The 19877-nt window shown below is 40.8% G+C and overlaps 1 protein-coding gene across 2 annotated transcripts; it reads right to left on the bottom strand.

Moving 5' to 3' along the window:
- Positions 1-10501: 10501 nt before the first annotated feature.
- On the bottom strand, positions 10502-19596 carry LOC109900681 (carcinoembryonic antigen-related cell adhesion molecule 1-like). Of its 2 annotated transcripts, none has more exons than XM_031786490.1 (9): positions 19315-19595; positions 18458-18781; positions 13603-13872; positions 12547-12801; positions 12067-12172; positions 11789-11817; positions 11406-11530; positions 11033-11065; positions 10502-10817 (listed from the first exon to the last, which is right to left on the bottom strand). In XM_031786490.1, exons 1-9 carry the CDS (start codon positions 19358-19360, stop codon positions 10812-10814), a joined length of 1194 nt encoding a protein of 397 aa, XP_031642350.1. In that variant the 5' UTR covers positions 19361-19595; the 3' UTR covers positions 10502-10811. The 2 variants fall into 2 exon arrangements, with proteins under 2 accessions (XP_031642350.1, XP_031642353.1); XM_031786493.1 differs by having other exon boundaries at positions 10508-10814; positions 19315-19596.
- Positions 19597-19877: the final 281 nt, after the last annotated feature.

Raw genomic sequence — 19877 nt, forward strand, 5'->3', positions numbered from 1 at the left:
TTGGCTGGATGTCCTTTGGGTGGTGGACCGTTCTTGAAACACACAGAAAACTGTTGAGCATGAAAAACCCAGCAGCATTGCAGTTCTTAACATACTCTGACTGGTGAGTCTGGCACCTACTACCATACCCAGTTCAAAGGCACTTAAGTATTTTGTTTTGCCAAATCACCCTTTGAATGGCACACACACAATCCATGTCTCAATTGTCTCAAGGCTTAAAAATCCTCCCCTTCATCTACCCTGATTGAAGTGGATTTAGCAAGTGACATCACTAAGGTGTCATAGCTTTCACCTGGATTCACCTGGTCAGTCTATGTCGTGTTTTGGACACTTTGTGTATGTAAAACACAGAACCATCAAATTTTTTGCCCTGGGCCTTTAAACACATTTCAGTCAATATTTACCTACATCAGTGATTCATACAACAGAAGGGGTCAGTTTATCAGGTTTACAAGGTTTTGTTTGGGAGTTGTGTTTGAGCAGGGTCAGTCAGGTGATGCAATCCAACTCGAGGAGGATCAAAGACACTAGACTAGCAGTAATGCATGGGGTCAGAGGTCAGGTGACACAATACGGAACAAATGAAAGCCTTCATCAAACAACCAAGAAAAACTCCACTGATTTATTTAGGAGACACTTGTCTCTCTCTATTGGACAACCATGAAAACAGGCCAGGTTTGGGCAAAATTTGTCAGTATGTCTGAAAACCAGGAAACAATGTTGATGGTATGATCCCTTGAGAGAGTATTGAAACTGATTTTAGAATTTTTTACACAATAAACAAAGCGTAGATACTGTATGACAAAGTTAACCTTAAATGCTTAATTAAAACCTCTTGAAACTAGGGGGCACTATTTTCATTTTTGGAAAAATAACGTTCCCAAACTAAACAGGCTATTTTCCAGGACCAGATAATAGAATATGCATATAATTGACAGCTTAGGATAGAAAACACTCTAAAGTTTCCAAAACTGTAAAAATATTGTCTGTGAGTATAACAGAACTGATATTGCAGGCGAAAGCCTTATTTAGAAACTTCTGCATTCCTATGCGTCCCTATTGAGCAGTGAAAGGGATGTCAACCAGATTCTTTTTTCTATGGCTTCCCTAATGTGTCTAGTGTCACAAGACATAGCTTCAGGTTTTTATTTTTTTAAATGAGCGTGAGCGACAACATTGCGTCAGTGGTCAGCTGGTGGCTCTCAGAGTGATATGTGCGTAATAGACAAATGCAGCCATTGTTTCTCTCGCTCCTACTAAGAAACCAACTGACCCGGTTGATATATTATCGAATAGATATTTGAAAAACACCTTGAGGATTGATTATGAAAAACGTTTGTCATGTTTCTGTCGATATTATGGATCTAATTTGGAATATTTTTCGGCTTTGTCGTGACCGCAGTTTCCGGTGGATTTCTCTACCAAACGTGAAGAACAAACGGAGGTATTTCGGCTATAAAAAGAATCTTTATGGAACAAAATGAACATTTGCTGTCTAACTGGAAGTCAGTGAAAACATTCGAAGATCATCAAAGGTAAACGGTTAATTTGATTGCTTTTCTGATTTTCGTGACCAAGCTTCCTGCTGCTAGCTGGACATAATGCTATGCTAGGCTATCGATAAACTTACACAAATGCTTGTCTTGCTTTGGCTGTAAAGCATAATTTCAAAATCTGAGATGACAGGGTGATTAACAAAAGTTTAAGCTGTGTTTCACTATATTTAACTTGTGATTTCATGAATATGAATATTTTCTAGTATTATTTTTTGTCTGTTGCATTATGCTAATTAGTGTCAGTTGATGACAATTCTCCCGGATCTGGGATGGGTAGTTCCAAGAGGTTTTTAACTCCTGTCTTGTGGTCATTCAAAACATGCACGATTGTACATAGTGTAGGTATCCTTTACAACACGTGTGATTGTACATACAGTGCATTCAGACAGTATTCAGACCCCTTGACTTTTTCCACATTTTGTTATGTTATTTTTCCCTCATCAATCTACACACAATACCCCATAACGACAAAGCAAAAACAGGTTTTTAGATTTTTTTGTAAATTAATTAAAAAAACACAAAAAAACCAAGCTAGGCCACTCAAGGACATTCAGAATCTTGTCCTGAAGCCACTCCTGCATTGTCTTGGCTGTGTGCTTAGTGTGGTTGTCCTATTGGAAGGTGAACATTCGCCCCCAGTCTGAGGTCATGAGCGGTCATGAGCGCTCTGGAGCAGGTTTTCATCAAGGATCTCTCTGTACTTTGCTCCGTTCATGTTTCCCTTGATCCTGACAAGTCTCCCAATTCCTGACGCTGACAAACAGTAGGGATGGTGCCAGGTTTCCTCCAGACTTGGCATTCAGGCCAAAGTGTTCAATCTTGGTTTCATCAGACCAGATAATCTTGTTTCTCATGGTCTGAGAGTCCTTTAGGTGCCTTTTGGAAAACTCCAAGTGGGCTGTCATGTGCCTTTTACTGAGTAGGGGTTTCCTTCTGGCCACTCTACCATAAAGGCCTGATTGGTGGAGTGCTGCATAGATGGTTGTCCTTCTGGAAGATTCTCCCATCTCCACAGAGGAACTCTGGAGATCGGGTTCTTGGTCAACTATAGGCCAGCTCTAGGAAGAGTCTTGGTGGTTCCAAACGTCTTCGATTTAAGAATGATGGAGGCCACTATCTTCTTGGGGACCTTCAATACTGCAGACCTTTAATACTTTCAATACTTTCAACACTTTCAAGTTTCATAGCAAAGGGTCTGAATACTTATGTAAATGTTTTTTAAAATCTTTAATACATTTGCCAAAATTTCTAAAAACCTGTTTCCAATTTGTCATTATGGGGTATTGTGTGTAGATTGAGGAGGACATTTTCTTTCGTTAATCCATTTCAGAAAAAGGCTGTAATGTAACAAGATGTGGAAAAAGTCAAGGAAGGGGTCTGAATACTTTCCGAATACAAGTAGGTACAAAATTTGTGATTGTATACACTAGGAATGCACAATTCCACATGGTCTAAATTGTCCAGGTAACCCGTGTTAGCTGGTTCTCTAATTCCTGACATGGGTTTATGTGGGAGCTTGGCGCCACCCTGACGTCGCTAGACATACACACCTCAGAGTATCTACTGAAACTGGCAACTCCAAGTCAACACACAGACAGGAGGTATAGGGCCAGAGAATCCTGTCTAATGGGACTGGCCAAAACACACACACTGTCACGATCGTCGTATGAGTGAGACCAAGGTGTAGCGTGGTATGCGTACATTCTCTTTTAATGAATGAAACACTTAACAAAATCAACAATCAATCATTGCCGACAGGCAACTAGACATAGTCAAGATCCCACAACGCAAATTAGGAAAATGGCTACCTAAATATGATCCCCAATCAGAGACAACGATAAACAGCTGTCTCTGATTGGGAACCATATCAGGCCAACATAGACATACAAAAACCCCTAGACATACAAAAACCCTAGAGATACAAAAACTAGAGTACCCACCCTAGTCACACCCTGACCTAACCAAAATATATAGAAAAACAGAGATATCCAAGGTCATGGCGTGACACACACACACAACTTGCCAACTTCAGACAGTGTGTTCAATGTGGCTGAATCGTTTGTATGGACGTTTGTGTAAAAGCAATACTGGTGGCAGGTAGCCTAGCAGTTAAGAGCATGGGGCCAGTAACTGAAAGGTTGCTGGTTTGAATCCCCAAGCAGACGAGGTGAAAAGTCTGTCGATGTGCCCTTGAGCAAGGCACTTAAGCCTAATTTCTCCTGTAAGTCACTCTGTATAAGAGTGTTTGCTAAATGACTTACAGTTAATTTTTTATTTAATTTATCTGGCCAAGCTTGTGGAGCCATGTTCCATTTAGTCTATTCATTCTCATCATTATGAGGGTTGAATTTAATATGTGGCTGTTTTTAAACCTCATTAATGGGATAACACTGTAGATAATGGAACTGAATATGATATAAAGCTTGAAACATCAGATTTACTACACATCTTGGTACGTTCCACCAGGGCAGTTCCACCTCAAAATGCCTATTTCACCCCTCTCTGACCCCTGTCTTACTCCCTACTTGCCAGTGGAGGAGGCATTGTCTGCTGCCTGATTGAAGTTAATAATCTACAGGACAAGTGTATCTGGTTTATGAGGGTCAATGTCATAATGTTAGCATATCTATGCTGTTGCTTCTGTCTGTGTAGGACTGTTTTGTGTTGTGTTTTGGGAGGACCCCAGGGAGAGTAGCTGATTGGGATACGAGGTCGATACACATAGCTTATAAATGACTTATAAACCCTTTAAATAGTTTTGAAGTATGTCTGAATGTAAGATTTTAATGTTTATTTCTCTTCTTAAACCGTGAACCCAGTTAGCGACTGCGAACGGAGCCCCAGACTAAGTCATGAGTGCAGAGGAGATGTGAAGCCACTAGAGGGTGATCTGCTCCTAGTCCATCATGGAGGGACCAAAGGTCCTCTATCTGTCCCCAAGTGCAGATCGGTGATGTGTGAAATACTAGACTGTTAGGAGGCCATAACACCTACATTAATGTTGAGAAAGGGGATTATATGTAGTGTCTGGGGAAAGGCTAAACACTTTGAGTTGTATATAGGTCTGATAACTAAAGTTTTTAAGACAGTCTGGTCATACTTCAATCTCTATGTTCGTTTTTCTATAAATTGGGATTTCTGTGTTCGGCCTAGTATGGTTCTCAATCAGAGGCAGCTGTCAATCGTTGTCCCTGATTGAGAATCATACTTAGGTAGCCTGGTTTCACTTTTGAGTTGTGGGTGTTTGTCTTCCGTGTCAGTGCTTGTTGCCACACGGGACTGTTTCGTTCCTTCACGTTTATTGTTTTGTTCCAGTGTTCTGTTGTGTTTTGATGAAACATTATGGACACTTACCACGCTGCGCAATTGTCCTCCGATCCTTCTCGCTACTCCTCCTCAGAAGAGGATGACGAGATCCGCTGCAGCCTCATGCATCTACATTGTCAGAATTGTAGGTATTCATGACTATAAAGTGTTGAGAATATATTTATGGTGATATGGAATCGTAATACTAAAGTACACTGAACAAAATATAAATGCAAAATGCAACAATTTTAAAGATTTTACTGAGTTACAGTTCATATAAAGTAATCAGTCAATCAAAATAAATTCATTAGGTTCTAATCTATGTATTTCACATGACTGGGAATACAGATATTCATCTGTTGGTCACAGATACGATAAAAACAAAGGTAGGTGCTTGGATCAACAACAAAAAACACCAGTATCTGGTGTGATCACCATTTGCCTCATGCAGCGCGACACATTTCCTTCACATAGAGTTGATCAGGCTGTTGATTGTGGCCTGTGGAATGTGGTCCCACTCAATGGCTAAGGAAAGTTTCTGGATATTGGCTGGAACTGGAACACGCTGTCGTACACATCGATCCAGAGCATCCCAAACATGCTCAATGGGTGAAATGTCTGGTGAGTATGCAGGCCATGGAAGAACTAGGACATTTTCAGCTTCCAGGAATTGTGTACAGATCCTTGCGACATGGGGCCGTGCATTATCATGCTGAAACATGAGGTGATGATGGTGTGTGAATGGCACAAGGACGGGCCTCCAGGATCTCGTCATGCATTCAAATTGCCATTGCTAAAATGTAATTGTGTTCATTGTCCGTAGCTTATGCCAGGCCATACCATAACCCCACATCCACCACGGGGCACTCTGTTCAAATCAAATCAAATTTTATTTGTCACATACACATGGTTAGCAGATGTTAATGCGAGTGTAGCGAAATGCTTGAGCTTCTAGTTCCGACAATGCAGTAATAACCAACAAGTAAACTAACAATTCCAAAACTACTGTCTTATACACACAAGTGTAGGGGGATAAAGAATATGTACATAAAGATATATGAATGAGTGATGGTACAGAGCGGCATAGGCAAGATACAGTAGATGGTATCGAGTACAGTATATACATATGAGATGAGTATGTAAACAAAGTGGCATAGTTAAAGTGGCTAGTGACATGTATTACATAAAGATGCAGTAGATAGAGAGTACAGTATATACGTATACATATGAGATGAATAATGTAGGGTATGTAAACATATTAGGTAGCATTGTTTAAAGTGGCTAGTGATATATTTTACCAAATTTCCCATCAATTCCCATTATTAAAGTGGCTGGAGTTGAGTCAGTGTGTTGGCAGCAGCCACTCAATGTTAGTGGTGGCTGTTTAACAGTCTGATGGCCTTGAGATGGAAGCTGTTTTTCAGTCTCTCGGTCCCAGCTTTGACGTTGACATCAGCAAACCGCTCGCCCACATAATGCCGTACAACCGGGATTCATCCGTGAAAAGCGCACTTCTGCAGCGTGCCAGTGGCCATCGAAGGTGAGCATTTGCCCACTGAAGTCAGTTACGACACCTAACTGCAGTCAGGTCAAGTCCCTGGTGAAGATGACAAGCACACTGATGAGCTTCCCTTAGACCGTTTCTGACAGTTTGTGCTGAAATTCTTCTGTTGTGCAAACCCACAGTTTTATCAGCTGTCTGAGTGGCTGGTCTCAGATGATCCCGCAGGGGAAGAAGACAGATGTGGAGGTCCTGGCCTTTTATTGTCCCCCAGCACAAGGTGCACCTGTGTAATTATCATTCTGTTTAATCAGCTTCTTGATATGCCACACCTGTCAGGCTGATTGGTTACCTTAACAAAGAGAAATGCTCACTAAAGTAAACATATTTGTGCACAAAATCCTAGATATTTTTTATTTTTTTTGTGTACAGACAATTTCTGGGATCTTTTGTTTAAGCTTCGAAACATTGTACCATCACTTTACAAGTCCTGCTCACTATACCTTATCCAACCTATTAGTTCCACCACCCACACATGCAATGACATCTCCTGGTTTCACTGTTTCTAGAGACAATATCTCTCTCTTCATCACTCAATACCTAGGTTTACCTCCACTGTATTCACATACTACCATACCTTTGTCTGTACATTATACCTTGATGCTATTTTATCGCCCCCAGAAACCTCCTTTTACTCTATGTTCCAGACGTTCTAGACGACCAATTCTCATAGCTTTTAGCCGTACCCTTATTCTACTCCTCCTATGTTCCTCTGGCGATGTAGAGGTGAATCCAGGCCCTGCAGTGCCTAGCTCCACTCCTATTCCCCAGGCGCTCTCTTTTGACGACTTCTGTAACCGTAATAGCCTTGGTTTCATGCATGTTAACATTAGAAGCCTCCTCCCTAAGTTTGTTCTATTCATTGCTTTAGCACACTCTGCCAACCCGGATGTTCTAGCTGTGTCTGAATCTTGGCTTAGGAAGACCACCAAAAATTCAGAAATTTTAATTCCAAACTACAACATTTTCAGACAAGATAGAACTGCCAAAGGGGGCGGTGTTGCAATCTACTGCAAAGATAGCCTGTAGAGTTCTGTCCTACTATCCAGGTCTGTACCCAAACAATTTGAACTTCTACTTTTAAAAATCCACCTCTATAAAAACAAGTCTCTCACCGTTGCCGCCTGCTATAGACCACCCTCTGCCCCCAGCTGTGCTCTGGACACCATATGTGAACTGATTGCCCCCCATCTATCTTCAGAGTTTGTGCTGCTAGGCGACCTAAACTGGAACATGCTTAACACCCCAGACATCCTACAATCTAAACTTGATGCCCTCAATCTCACACAAATTATCAATTAACCTACCAGGTACCTCCCCAAAGCCTTAAACACGGGCACCCTCATAGATATCATCCTAACCAACTTCCCCTCTAAATACACCTCTGCTGTCTTCAACCAAGATCTCAGCGATCACTGCCTCATTGCCTGCATCCGTAATGGGTCAGCGGTCAAACGACATCCACTCATCACTGTAAAACGCTCCCTGAAACACTTCTGCGAGCAGGCCTTTCTAATCGACCTGGCCGGGGTATCCTGGAAGGATATTGATCTCATCCCGTCAGTAGAGGATGCCTGGATATTTTTTTTAAATGCCTTCCTAACCATCTTAAATAAACATGCCCCATTCAAGAAATGTAGAACCAGGAACAGATATAGCCCTTGGTTCTCCCCAGACCTGACTGCCCTTAACCAACACAAAAACATCCTATGGCGTTCTGCATTAGCATCGAACAGCCCCCGTGATATGCAGCTGTTCAGGGAAGCTAGAAACCGTTATACACAGGCAGTTAGAAAAGCCAAGGCTAGCTTTTTCAAGCAGAAATTTGCTTCCTGCAACACTAACTCAAAAAAGTTCTGGGACACTGTAAAGTCCATGGAGAATAAGAACACCTCCTCCCAGCTGCCCACTGCACTGAAGATAGGAAACACTGTCACCACTGATAAATCCACCATAATTGAGAATTTCAATAAGCATTTTTCTACGGCTGGCCATGCTTTCCACCTGGCTACTCCTACCCCGGTCAACAGCACTGCACCCCCAACAGCAACTCGCCCAAGCCTTCCCCATTTCTCCTTCTCCCAAATCCATTCAGCTGATGTTCTGAAAGAGCTGCAAAATCTGGACCCCTACAAATCAACCGGGCTAGACAATCTGGACCCTTTCTTTCTAAAATTATCTGCCGAAATTGTTGCCACCCCTATTACTAGCCTGTTCAACCTCTCTTTCGTGTCGTCTGAGATTCCCAAAGATTGGAAAGCAGCTGCGGTCATCCCCCTCTTCAAAGGGGCGGACACTCTTGACCCAAACTGCTACAGACCTATATCTATTCTACCGTGCCTTTCTAAGGTCTTCGAAAGCCAAGTCAACAAACAGATTACCGACAATTTCGAATCTCACCATACCTTCTCTGCTATGCAATCTGGTTTCAGAGCTGGTCATGGGTGCACCTCAGCCACGCTCAAGGTCCTAAACGATATCTTAACCGCCATCGATAAGAAACATTACTGTGCAGCCGTATTCATTGATCTGGCCAAGGCTTTCGACTCGGTCAATCACCACATCCTCATCGGCAGACTCGAAAGCCTTGGTTTCTCAAATGATTGCCTCGCCTGGTTCACCAACTACTTCTCTGATAGAGTTCAGTGTGTCAAATCGGAGGGTCTGCTGTCCGGACCTCTGGCAGTCTCTATGGGGGTGCCACAGGGTTAAATTCTTGGACCGACTCTCTTCTCTGTATACATCAATGAGGTCGCTCTTGCTGCTGGTGAGTCTCTGATCCACCTCTACGCAGACAACACCATTCTGTATACTTCCGGCCCTTCTTTGGACACTGTGTTAACAACCCTCCAGGCAAGCTTCAATGCCATACAACTCTCCTTCCGTGGCCTCCAATTGCTCTTAAATACAAGTAAAACTAAATGCATGCTCTTCAACCGATCGCTACCTGCACCTACCCGCCTGTCCAACATCACTACTCTGGACGGCTCTGACTTAGAATACGTGGACAACTACAAATACTAAGGTGTCTGGTTAGACTGTAAACTCTCCTTCCAGACCCATATCAAACATCTCCAATCCAAAGTTAAATCTAGAATTGGCTTCCTATTTCGCAACAAAGCATCCTTCACTCGTGCTGCCAAACATACCCTTGTAAAACTGACCATCCTACCAATCCTCGACTTTGGCGATGTCATTTACAAAATAGCCTCCAATACCCTACTCAACAAATTGGATGCAGTCTATCACAGTGCAATCCGTTTTGTCACCAAAGCCCCATATACTACCCACCATTGCGACCTGTACGCTCTCGTTGGCTGGCCCTCGCTTCATACTCGTCGCCAAACCCACTGGCTCCATGTCATCTACAAGACCCTGCTAGGTAAAGTCCCCCCTTATCTCAGCTCGCTGGTCACCATAGCATCTCCCACCTGTAGCACACGCTCCAGCAGGTATATCTCTCTAGTCACCCCCAAAACCAATTCTTTCTTTGGCCGCCTCTCCTTCCAGTTCTCTGCTGCCAATGACTGGAACGAACTACAAAAATCTCTGAAACTGGAAACACTTATCTCCCTCACTAGCTTTAAGCACCAGCTGTCAGAGCAGCTCACAGATTACTGCACCTGTACATAGCCCACCTATAATTTAGCCCAAACAACTACCTCTTTCCCAACTGTATTTAATTTTTATTTTATTTTGCTCCTTTGCACCCCATTATTTCCCATTGCAAAACTACCATTCCAGTGTTTTACTTGCTATATTGTATTTACTTTGCCACCATGGCCTTTTTTGCCTTTACCTCCCTCCTCATCTCATTTGCTCACATTGTATATAGACTTGTTTATACTGTATTATTGACTGTATGTTTGTTTTACTCCATGTGTAACTCTGTGTCGTTGTATCTGTCGAACTGCTTTGCTTTATCTTGGCCAGGTCGCAATTGTAAATGAGAACGTGTCTACCTGGTTAAATAAAGGTAAAATAATTTTTTTTTTTTAAATGTTGCTTTTATAGTTTTGTTCAGTATATATCTTATAAACTGGTAATCACTGGTCTGACACAAAGAACAACAGAGTAGTAGGAAAATAGCAGGCAATATTTATTAGTCATTCTGTTTTTACATAATTTAAATATTCTTATTTATTTAACTGGCATTAATTATGCTCTAATTTATAAAATGACAGTACAGTAATGCATTATCTACTTTCATTATCAACAAGGTTTTCTTTTCAATGTTAAGAAATTACACAATAAAGCAGACAAACATAGCACAAATGTATTATGTATGTTACATTTCAGATCCACACTGGGTGTTATCATGCAGGTTTTCTTTGTGTTGATTGTGGAACTGGAGAATGGTGGTTGAATGGAGATCTCTTCCTGACCTCTTACTGCTAGTAGGAAAGTAAGGGAGAAAAGAAAGGAACATTAACTTCCATTTATCAGCTATAATAGGGCATGAATACCATTTAATAGGGCATGAATACCATTTAATAGGGCATGAATACCATTTAATAGGGCATGAATACCATTTAACATATAACACATAAATCAGTTGTTGTTACAGTATTACAGTCACATGGTGACATGTGGTCTAGAACAAACTTACCATTATCCTAGTATCATAGGTACTCTTGAAGTCCTGCATTTCATAATTTGGGATAAAAGCAGAAGTAAACAACTGCAGTACACAGGCAACAGCCACACCAACAGTTGCCATGACAAAATACATAACCTCAAAGTCCTAAACAAACTTTTACAGCAATCATGTGTTAGTGAATAACATGAAAAGGCCAGAGACTGAATAGTTGTCATTAAGTCAAAACTAAACTTATATAATATAATTGGCAAACAGTCTTTGCATACAGTATTTTCAACACTGTACATCCTGTTAAGCAAAGTAATCTTGTTAATTACAGTCAGACTGTAGTAGAATACAGATGTGCACAGACACATCCCAGGGGTGACCATGTTTTACTTACTGTCAGGGGTAGAGGTGGAGATTGATTTTGTTGTGTGTTGTCACGCACAGGTGATGGATTCTCATACACAGGTGATGGGTTCTCATACACAGGTGATGGGTTCTCATATACATGTTGTTGCGAGCCTTTAAGAGATACACAAATAGAGGTGGTTGCATAGTTGCTGTTATCTTGTCTGCATAAGCATTTGCCATTATTAAGCATCGTCATAGTGGTGTTGTATTATATCATGTAATTTGTCTGAATACATATCCTTCTTCCATGGAAACTGCAAATCACCCTGGATGAGAGCGACTGCTAAATGACGATTTTAATGTAAATGGATAAAACAAATGTTTGAAAACATGATTCATTATAAGATTGGAGATAAAGCATATGCTTACCTCCTCGATGCATTGGCTCAACATTGCTTCTATATGCAACAATACATAAACATTAAAAGGTATAAGAACATGATATTACAGTGCTTTTAACAGTTTACAGTGAAGTTTTAAGATAAGAACATAACATTACAATGTTTTTAAAAGTTTATGGTGCTTTTGAAATATACCCAGGCCCTTTTTCTGACCAGTTTAGATCATTGTGAAAACAGAGCCTATATTGTCTATTGCCGGCAGTGATAGAAAATACACTTGTTTGAATGAAATGTTTCTTATCTCACCCATTTTTCTTGATGAAATAGACTGCAACACTAACTGCCACTTCCACAACCAGCAACACTATAATCACAGTCCCAGTGATGACAACAACAGACGGAGAGCCCTCCGCTGCAGAGACCAGAGAGAGAACCATACAGAGATGAGAGAGAGGGTACATCCAGTGAACAAGCAGTACTGCACATTACAGTGCATCTAGGGGACAATTACAACACAGCAAACACAACTAAAAGGCACTATTTTAAAACAAGTTTGGAATGCAAAACTTCATACGTATAACTTTTCTTCTACTAGCACTGACTTTTCTGATAATTACTTTGAGGAAAATAGTACTTACTATGACTGAGATATTTGGTTGTCCCACATAGCTAACTTAATGCACTAACTGTAAGTATCTCTGGATAAGAGGGTCTGCTAAATGACTAGATGTAACTGTTATCTACTTACTATGTTCATATTGTCTTTAAAACTTCTACTAACTTTACCTTTTACTGACAGTTTATGGACCACAGATGTTTTGTTTCCGGTGACATCATTTGTTGCTGAACAGGTGTAATCCCCACTGTCAGAGTATTCACTCTTCTCTTTAGTGAACTCAGGGGAATGTCCAGGTATCTCTGTCTCATTGTGCATCCAGGTGTAACTAGTAGGTGGGTTGGAGTAGGCAGAGCAGGTCAATGTAAACTTCTGTCCTACTTCTATTTTAGTTGGACCCTTGATTTCCATACCATCAGGTCCATCTGTAACACAGAGATCACCAGTTAGTCATAGCTACAAGTTCATTAGTTTGTAATCAGTGTGACGGTGGAGTCATAATGGTTGGTGTAAAGTGTGTGTTCAGTCATTGTTATATTCTTTTCACATGCATGTGTTGATGGTACATTTATCTGGTACATTTATCAAATCAAATCCAATTTTATTGGTTGCATACACATGGTTAGTGTAACAGTTTAACTTTCGTCCGTCCCCTCACCGGGCGCGAACCAGGAACCCTCTGCACACATAGACAACAGTCACCCACAAAGCATTGTTACCCATCGCTCCACAAAAGCCGCAGCCCTTGCAGAGCAAGGGGAACCACTACTTCAAGGTCTCAGAGCGAGTGACGTCACCGATTAAAACACTATTAGCGCACACCACCGCTAACTAGCTAGCCATTTCACATCGGTTACACTCACCCCCCTTTTGACCTCCTCCTTTTCCGCAGCAACCAGTGATCCGGGTCACGGCACCAATGTAACAGTTTAACTTTCGTCCGTCCCCTCACCCCTACCCGGGCTCGAACCAGGGACCCTCTGCACACATAGACAACAGTCACCCACGAAGCATCGTTACCCATCACTCCACAAAAGCCATGGACCTTGCAGAGCAAGGGGAACCACTACTTCAAGGTCTCAGAGCGAGTGACGTCACATATCGAAATGCTATTAGCGCGCACCACCGCTAACTAGCTAGCCATTTCACATCGGTTACATTAGCATGTGTATGCGACCAATAAAATTTGATTTGATTTATCCCCAGGCTTATAGGGAAGTACTTACAGATTACATTCACAGTGTCACTGGCATTTTCAGAGCTGACATGGTTGCTGACTCTACACAGGTATTCGCCACTGTCTGTTCTCTTCTTTATGGACAGCACTCTCTTATCCTCAGATAATATGATATCGTCACCAGAAGACACAGGATGACCATCCTTCATCCACTCTCTGGTGATGTTGAAGCCAGCTGCATCACAGGTTAAAGTGACAGAGCCCCCCTCGATGATTGGTGGGTTTGGGGTAATTGTGATAGTAGCACCCGATACTGTTTCTGTGAAATTAATACAAGATGAGATAATGCTAATTATTGTGGTTTGTTAAAAAAGAAAAGGAGAAACAAGTTAGTTTTATGTTCATGTTACACAGTGGTAGAAAAAGTACCCAACTGTCAAACTTGAGTAAAAGTGAAATTACTCAAGTAAAAGTGAAAGTCTTTTAAATATACTTAAGTATCAAAAGTATATGTAATTGCTGAAATATACTTAAGTATCAAAAGTAAAAGTACATAATTTCACCGTCCTTACATTAAGCAAACCAGACGGCACAATTTTGTTGTCATTTTAATTTACGGATAGCCAGGGACACACTCCAATACACAAACATATTTGGAAACAAAGCATTTGTGTTTAGTGAGTCTGCCAGATCAGAGGCAGTAGGGATGACTAGGGATGTTCTCTGTTTAGTGAGTCTGCCAGATCAGAGGCAGTAGGGATGACTAGGGATGTTCTCTGTTTAGTGAGTCTGCCAGATCAGAGGCAGTAGGGATGACTAGGGATGTTCTCTGTTTAGTGAGTCTGCCAGATCAGAGGCAGTAGGGATGACTAGGGATGTTCTCTGTTTAGTGAGTCTGCCAGATCAGAGGCAGTAGGGAGGACCAGGGATGTTCTCTGTTTAGTGAGTCTGCCAGATCAGAGGCAGTAGGGATGACTAGGGATGTTCTCTGTTTAGTGAGTCTGCCAGATCAGAGGCAGTAGGGAGGACCAGGGATGTTCTCTGTTTAGTGAGTCTGCCAGATCAGAGGCAGTAGGGATGACTAGGGATGTTCTCTGTTTAGTGAGTCTGCCAGATTAGAGGCAGTAGGGATGACCAGGGATGTTCTCTGTTTAGTGAGTCTGCCAGATCAGAGGCAGTAGGGATGACTAGGGATGTTCTCTTGATAAGTGCTGCTAAGCATTGTAAATGTAACGCATACTTTTGGGTGTCAGGGAAAATGTAGGGAATAAAAGTACATTATTTTCTTTAGGAATGCAGTGGAGTGAAATTAAAAGTTCTCAAAATGTAAATAGTAAAGTAAAGTACAGATACACCCCAAAAACTTTAAAGTAGTACTTTAAAGTATTTGTACTTAAAAAATGTACACCACTTGTGTTACATTACCATGGACAGGCTTAGAGCTCATCAGCACAGACCGGGTAGTGCGCTCTCGAAGGGTCTGTCATGCCAAATAATCTCCCGGCCAAATAGTGTCCCCCTCTACGTCACAATGGGATTCAATTAAACTATTAGCATCCGTTGCTATATCGGTGGAATGATTTGAATTTTTGAGATCATTACATTCTAAATGACGTTCTTTTCATCATCGCTATGCAAAGAAGGCAGATTTTTCGCGCTGTTTAAACAAGTTTGGTTTAGCTAATAAAATTAAACAATTAATTCAAACTACTTTTGGGTACCTTGTTAACATTACAACATGAAATCCATGTCTTAAACATTGCTACGTTTCAGAAATGGCAAATCTGCTTGACACATTAAAGTTACTTACCTTACAAATCACAAAGACAGCTAATTTCCACTCCATTCATATGGAAATCCATTTGATTCTTACACTGGCTTGTCTGGCTGTCATGTTTTTATTAAAACCTGCCCTTACCTCATCTACACTGAAATAATATCATTTCAGTAGTCCTCTATTATGATTTTCTGGCATAGCACATTAGTACATTAGTACACCCTTGTGGTTGAATATATATGTATCTATTGTAGTTCATAGGCTACAACATTGAATAATGTGGAACAAATAAATACCATCAATGGTTACCTTACAATTTACAATAATGAACACCTTGCGAAACAACTGTGAAAACCAACCTGACGTTCTAGAAACAGCCCTAGCAACAGAAGCTAGAACTCATCGAATCCCATCAATGAATTAGAGGGGGAAACTATTTGGTAAGGGGACAATATTTGGCATGACAGGTCCTGAGCAAATCTTTTTTTTAAATGAATAGCTGATATGCCCCATCATAATAAAAGCAAATTAGTAAGTTATTTTGTCATCTAACTTATTTATGACTTGCATTACTGCGCACCGCATACAAAGCCTAGTTTGAGCAAAGCTCGCAGCTCATTGATCATGTGTTTTTATAATCCCAGTCATTGTGCAACATTTCTACATACAATCGCGTGTGAAAACAGTTTTACTTCATAGCCTATTATGACACATGTTTTACCTTGCTTCAAAGTAGCCTGTAGCCAAAATGTGACCATAGAAACGTTAGAACAAGAGAGAAATGCTGGTTTCAATGATATATGAGGAATATTTCTCTTGGTTGTGAAACAATGTAGTGGTGCTGTATAAAGTAGACTATTTTTTTCAATCGTTATTAGTAGTTTTAAACTAAAAAACGTACTAAATAAATGAATAATCATTTTGAAGACATTTTTGAAGACCCTGGCCTGTCCTGGCAGCAGCCAGGGGGTAGAGTGACAGACAGCTGTACATTGTTTATAAAATAAGCAACACCAGCTCAGACCAATTCCAGGATCTAATGAAAAGGTTTTACAGTTGAAGTTTGAAGTTTACATACACCTTAGACAAATGTATTAAAACTCAGTTTTTCACAATTCCTGACATTTAATCCTAGTAAAAATTCCCTCTCTTAGATCAGTTATGATCAGCACTTTATTTTAAGAAGGTGAAATGTCAGAATAATAGTAGAGAGAATGATTTATTTCAGCTTTTATTTCCAGTGGGTCAAAAGTTTACATACACTCAGTTAGTATTTGGTAGCACTGCCTTTAAATTGTTTAACTTGGGTCAAACGTTTCGGGTTGCCTTCCACAAGCTTACCACGATAAGTTGGGTGAATTTTGGCCCATTCCTCCTGATAGAGCTGGTGTAACTGAGTCAGGTTGGTAGGCCTCTTTGCTCGCACCGGCTTTTTCAGTTCTGCCCACAAATGTTCTATAGGATTGAGGTCAGGGCTTTGTGATGGCCAATCCGTTACCTTGACTTTGTTGTCCTTAAGTCATTTTGCCACAACTTTGGAAGTATGCTTGGGGTTATTGTCCATTTGGCAGACCCATTTGCGACCAAGCTTTAACTTCCTGACTGATGTCTTGAGATGTTGCTTCAATATATCCACATAATTTTCCTTTCTCATGACGCCATCTAGTTTGTGAAATGCACCAGTCCCTCCTGCAGCAATGCACCCCCACAACATGATGCTGCCACCCCTGTGCTTCACGGTTGGGATGGTGTTCTGTGGCTTGCAAGCCTCCCCCTTTTTCCTCCAAACATAACGATGGTCATTATGGCCAAACAGTTCTAATTTTGTTTCATCAGACCAGAAGACATTTCTCCAAAAAGTACGATCTACGGCCCCATGTGCAGTTGCAAACTGTAGTCTATCTTGTTTTAATAGCGGTTTTGGAGCCATGGCTTCTTCTTTGCTGAGTGGCCTTTCAGGTTATGTTGATATAGGACTCGTGTAACTGTGGATATAGATACTTTTGTACCCGTTTCCTCCAGCATCTTCACATGGTCCTTTGCTGTTGTTCTGGGATTGATTTGCACTTTTTGCACCAAAATACGTTAATCTCTAGGAAACAGAACGCGTCTCCTTCCTGAGCGGTATGATGGCTGCGTCGTCTTTTGATGTTTATACTTGCGTGCTATTTTTGTACAGATGAACGTGGTACCTTCAGGCATTTGGAAATTGCTCCCAAGGTTGAACCGGACTTGTGGAGGTTTACAAAAAGAATTCTGACGTCTTGGCTGATTTATTTTGATTTTCCCATGATGCCAAGCAAAGAGGCACTGAGTTTGAAGGTAGGCCTTGAAATACACCAACAGGTACACCTCCAATTGACTCAAATTATGTCAATTAGCCTATCAGAAGCTTCTAAAGCCATGACATAATTCTCTGGAATTTTCCAAGCTGTTTAAAGCCACAGTCAACTTAGTGTATGTAAACCTCTGACCCACTGGAATTGTGTTACAATTCCACTTACAAAAAAGTGAAAGTGAAATAATCTGTCTGTAAACAATTGTTAGAAAAATGACTTGTGTCTTGCGCAAAGTAAATGCCAAAACTGTAGTTTGTTAATTAACAAGAAATTTGTGGATTGGTTGAAAGACGAGTTTTAATGACTCCAACTTTATTTATTTATTTTTCTCCAGGATCAGGGTGCCCCTAGGTGTGTGGTCCCTGGGGTGATCACCAGGGTTGGGGTAAATTCAATTTAAATTCCAGTAAATTCAGGAAGTACACTTAATTTCCAATTCCAATTATCTTGTATGTTTTTCAGTTAGTAAAATTTGAAATTTGAATTGGAGTTTGGTTAACTTTTTGAATTGACTGGAATTTAATTGGAATTTAAACCTATGCTGGTCGCTCCCATGGCCCTCACACTAGCTCTGCTTCTGACCATGGATCATGTATTTAGAAGAGTGTCAAGAGATATCCATAAATTGTAACTGCACCATCAAAAGACTAAAGTAACTACATTTCAACAAGCGCATTCTATTTTTTGTTTTGTATTGTTTTTATGTATGGAAGTACATTCAAATCACATTAGTTGACAACTCAACTTTAACATGAAGTGACATCTTTTGTAACTCAGGGGGTACTCACCATAGACATTCAGTGAAGTATTTGACAAATACATCAAATCAGACTCTCTTAGGATCACTCTGTATTCTCCATTGTCAGCAATGGTCAGTTTCAAGAGCTCCAGAGATCCAGTGCTATTGTCCAGCCTGATCCTGCCAACATATCCCTCTCCGGTCACAGGACCTTCAGAACTGAGAAAGTCAACAATGATGACAGGGGTATCACCAAAAGTCCAGAAGATTGCACTAAGTGTCGTTGGATTGATGGTGGTTTTGAAAAACACATTTCCTCCCAATGTTCCATTCACAGGTCCAGGAGGAAGCACTTCTAGACCAGCACAATATCCTGAGGAAACAACAGGGCTTGATTATCATGTCTCCAAAACCCCCCCAAAAATACTGTAACCAGTTTTATGAGTTCATATTCACTATTATTTAACTAGGCAAGTCAGTTAATAACAAATTCTTGTTAACAATGACAGCCTAGGAACAGTGGGTTAACTGCCTAGTTCAGGGGCAGAACGACAGATTTTTACCTTGTCAGCTCAGGGATTCGATCTAGCAACCTTTTGGATACTGGCCTAATGCTCTAACCACTAGGCTACCTGCCACCCTCAAAACTAACCAGTAGGCTACCTGCCGCCCCCAAAATTAATTATAACATAATTATTTTATCAAGACAATTTTGGAAGCCACTGTGGAAGCCATTGCGCCTTGTAGACACATAAATCATGGTCCTACATTTTCAGAAGGATCAAAAAAAGGTTTATAAATTATGACATGTTTCACCCCTTGGGTTTAAAATTGTCCCTTGTCGGTGCTTTTAGGGTTAACCTATGTGTGGCTGTATTTCATTGAGCGCAGCAGATAAGGTCTCACCTGAGAGTATTGCCATGGTAAGAAAGACGACTACAGATGCCACCATCTCTTCTGATGTAACACGTCTGTGATTCAGACTACTTCTGTACCTAGAAATAAGTATTGCATAAGAGACAGGGCTTCAATAAAAGTGGTCTACAGTAACATCAAAACCTGATATGAGGAAGGAATATTGAGATAAAAGGTTTTGATGAGTTATATCGCTGCATGAAGGAACAAATGACCAAACTCCACTTTCAGAATACTACAATCCAACTCCACTAAGACTAATAAGGAAGCTCTGTGGGGTTTTACATTCACTGAGCCTGTTGCCCTCAATTGTTTTGCAGGCTTTGACTGATAAAGATAGTAGACTTTGGTCTTTAGGTATTTTCTGACAATAGATGATATATGATATATAACAAAGGTTTGTGCTTTATACTCCTTCTCAAACACTGACATCACTGTAGGATCACTTAGAACCAACACCCAGATTTGTAGGAATGTTAGTTGAGGTGAAATGTACATCGAGGTAGAGTTATTAAAGTGACTATGCATAGCTGATAACAACAGAGTAGCAGCGG

Source organism: Oncorhynchus kisutch, linkage group LG2 (assembly GCF_002021735.2).
Source record: "Oncorhynchus kisutch isolate 150728-3 linkage group LG2, Okis_V2, whole genome shotgun sequence".
NCBI lineage: Eukaryota > Metazoa > Chordata > Actinopteri > Salmoniformes > Salmonidae > Oncorhynchus > Oncorhynchus kisutch.

Bases quoted from the DNA above. Each gene is read 5' to 3' on its own strand.
- LOC109900681 (XM_031786490.1), bottom strand. From the start codon at position 19,360: ATGGTGGCATCTGTAGTCGTCTTTCTTACCATGGCAATACTCTCAG. The intron at 12,802-13,602 runs GTAAGTACTTCC...TCTGTGTTACAG, and splicing joins TGACACTGTGAATGTAATCT to ATGGACCTGATGGTATGGAA. The intron at 11,531-11,788 runs GTAAGCATATGC...TATCTCTTAAAG, and splicing joins TGAGCCAATGCATCGAGGAG to GCTCGCAACAACATGTATAT.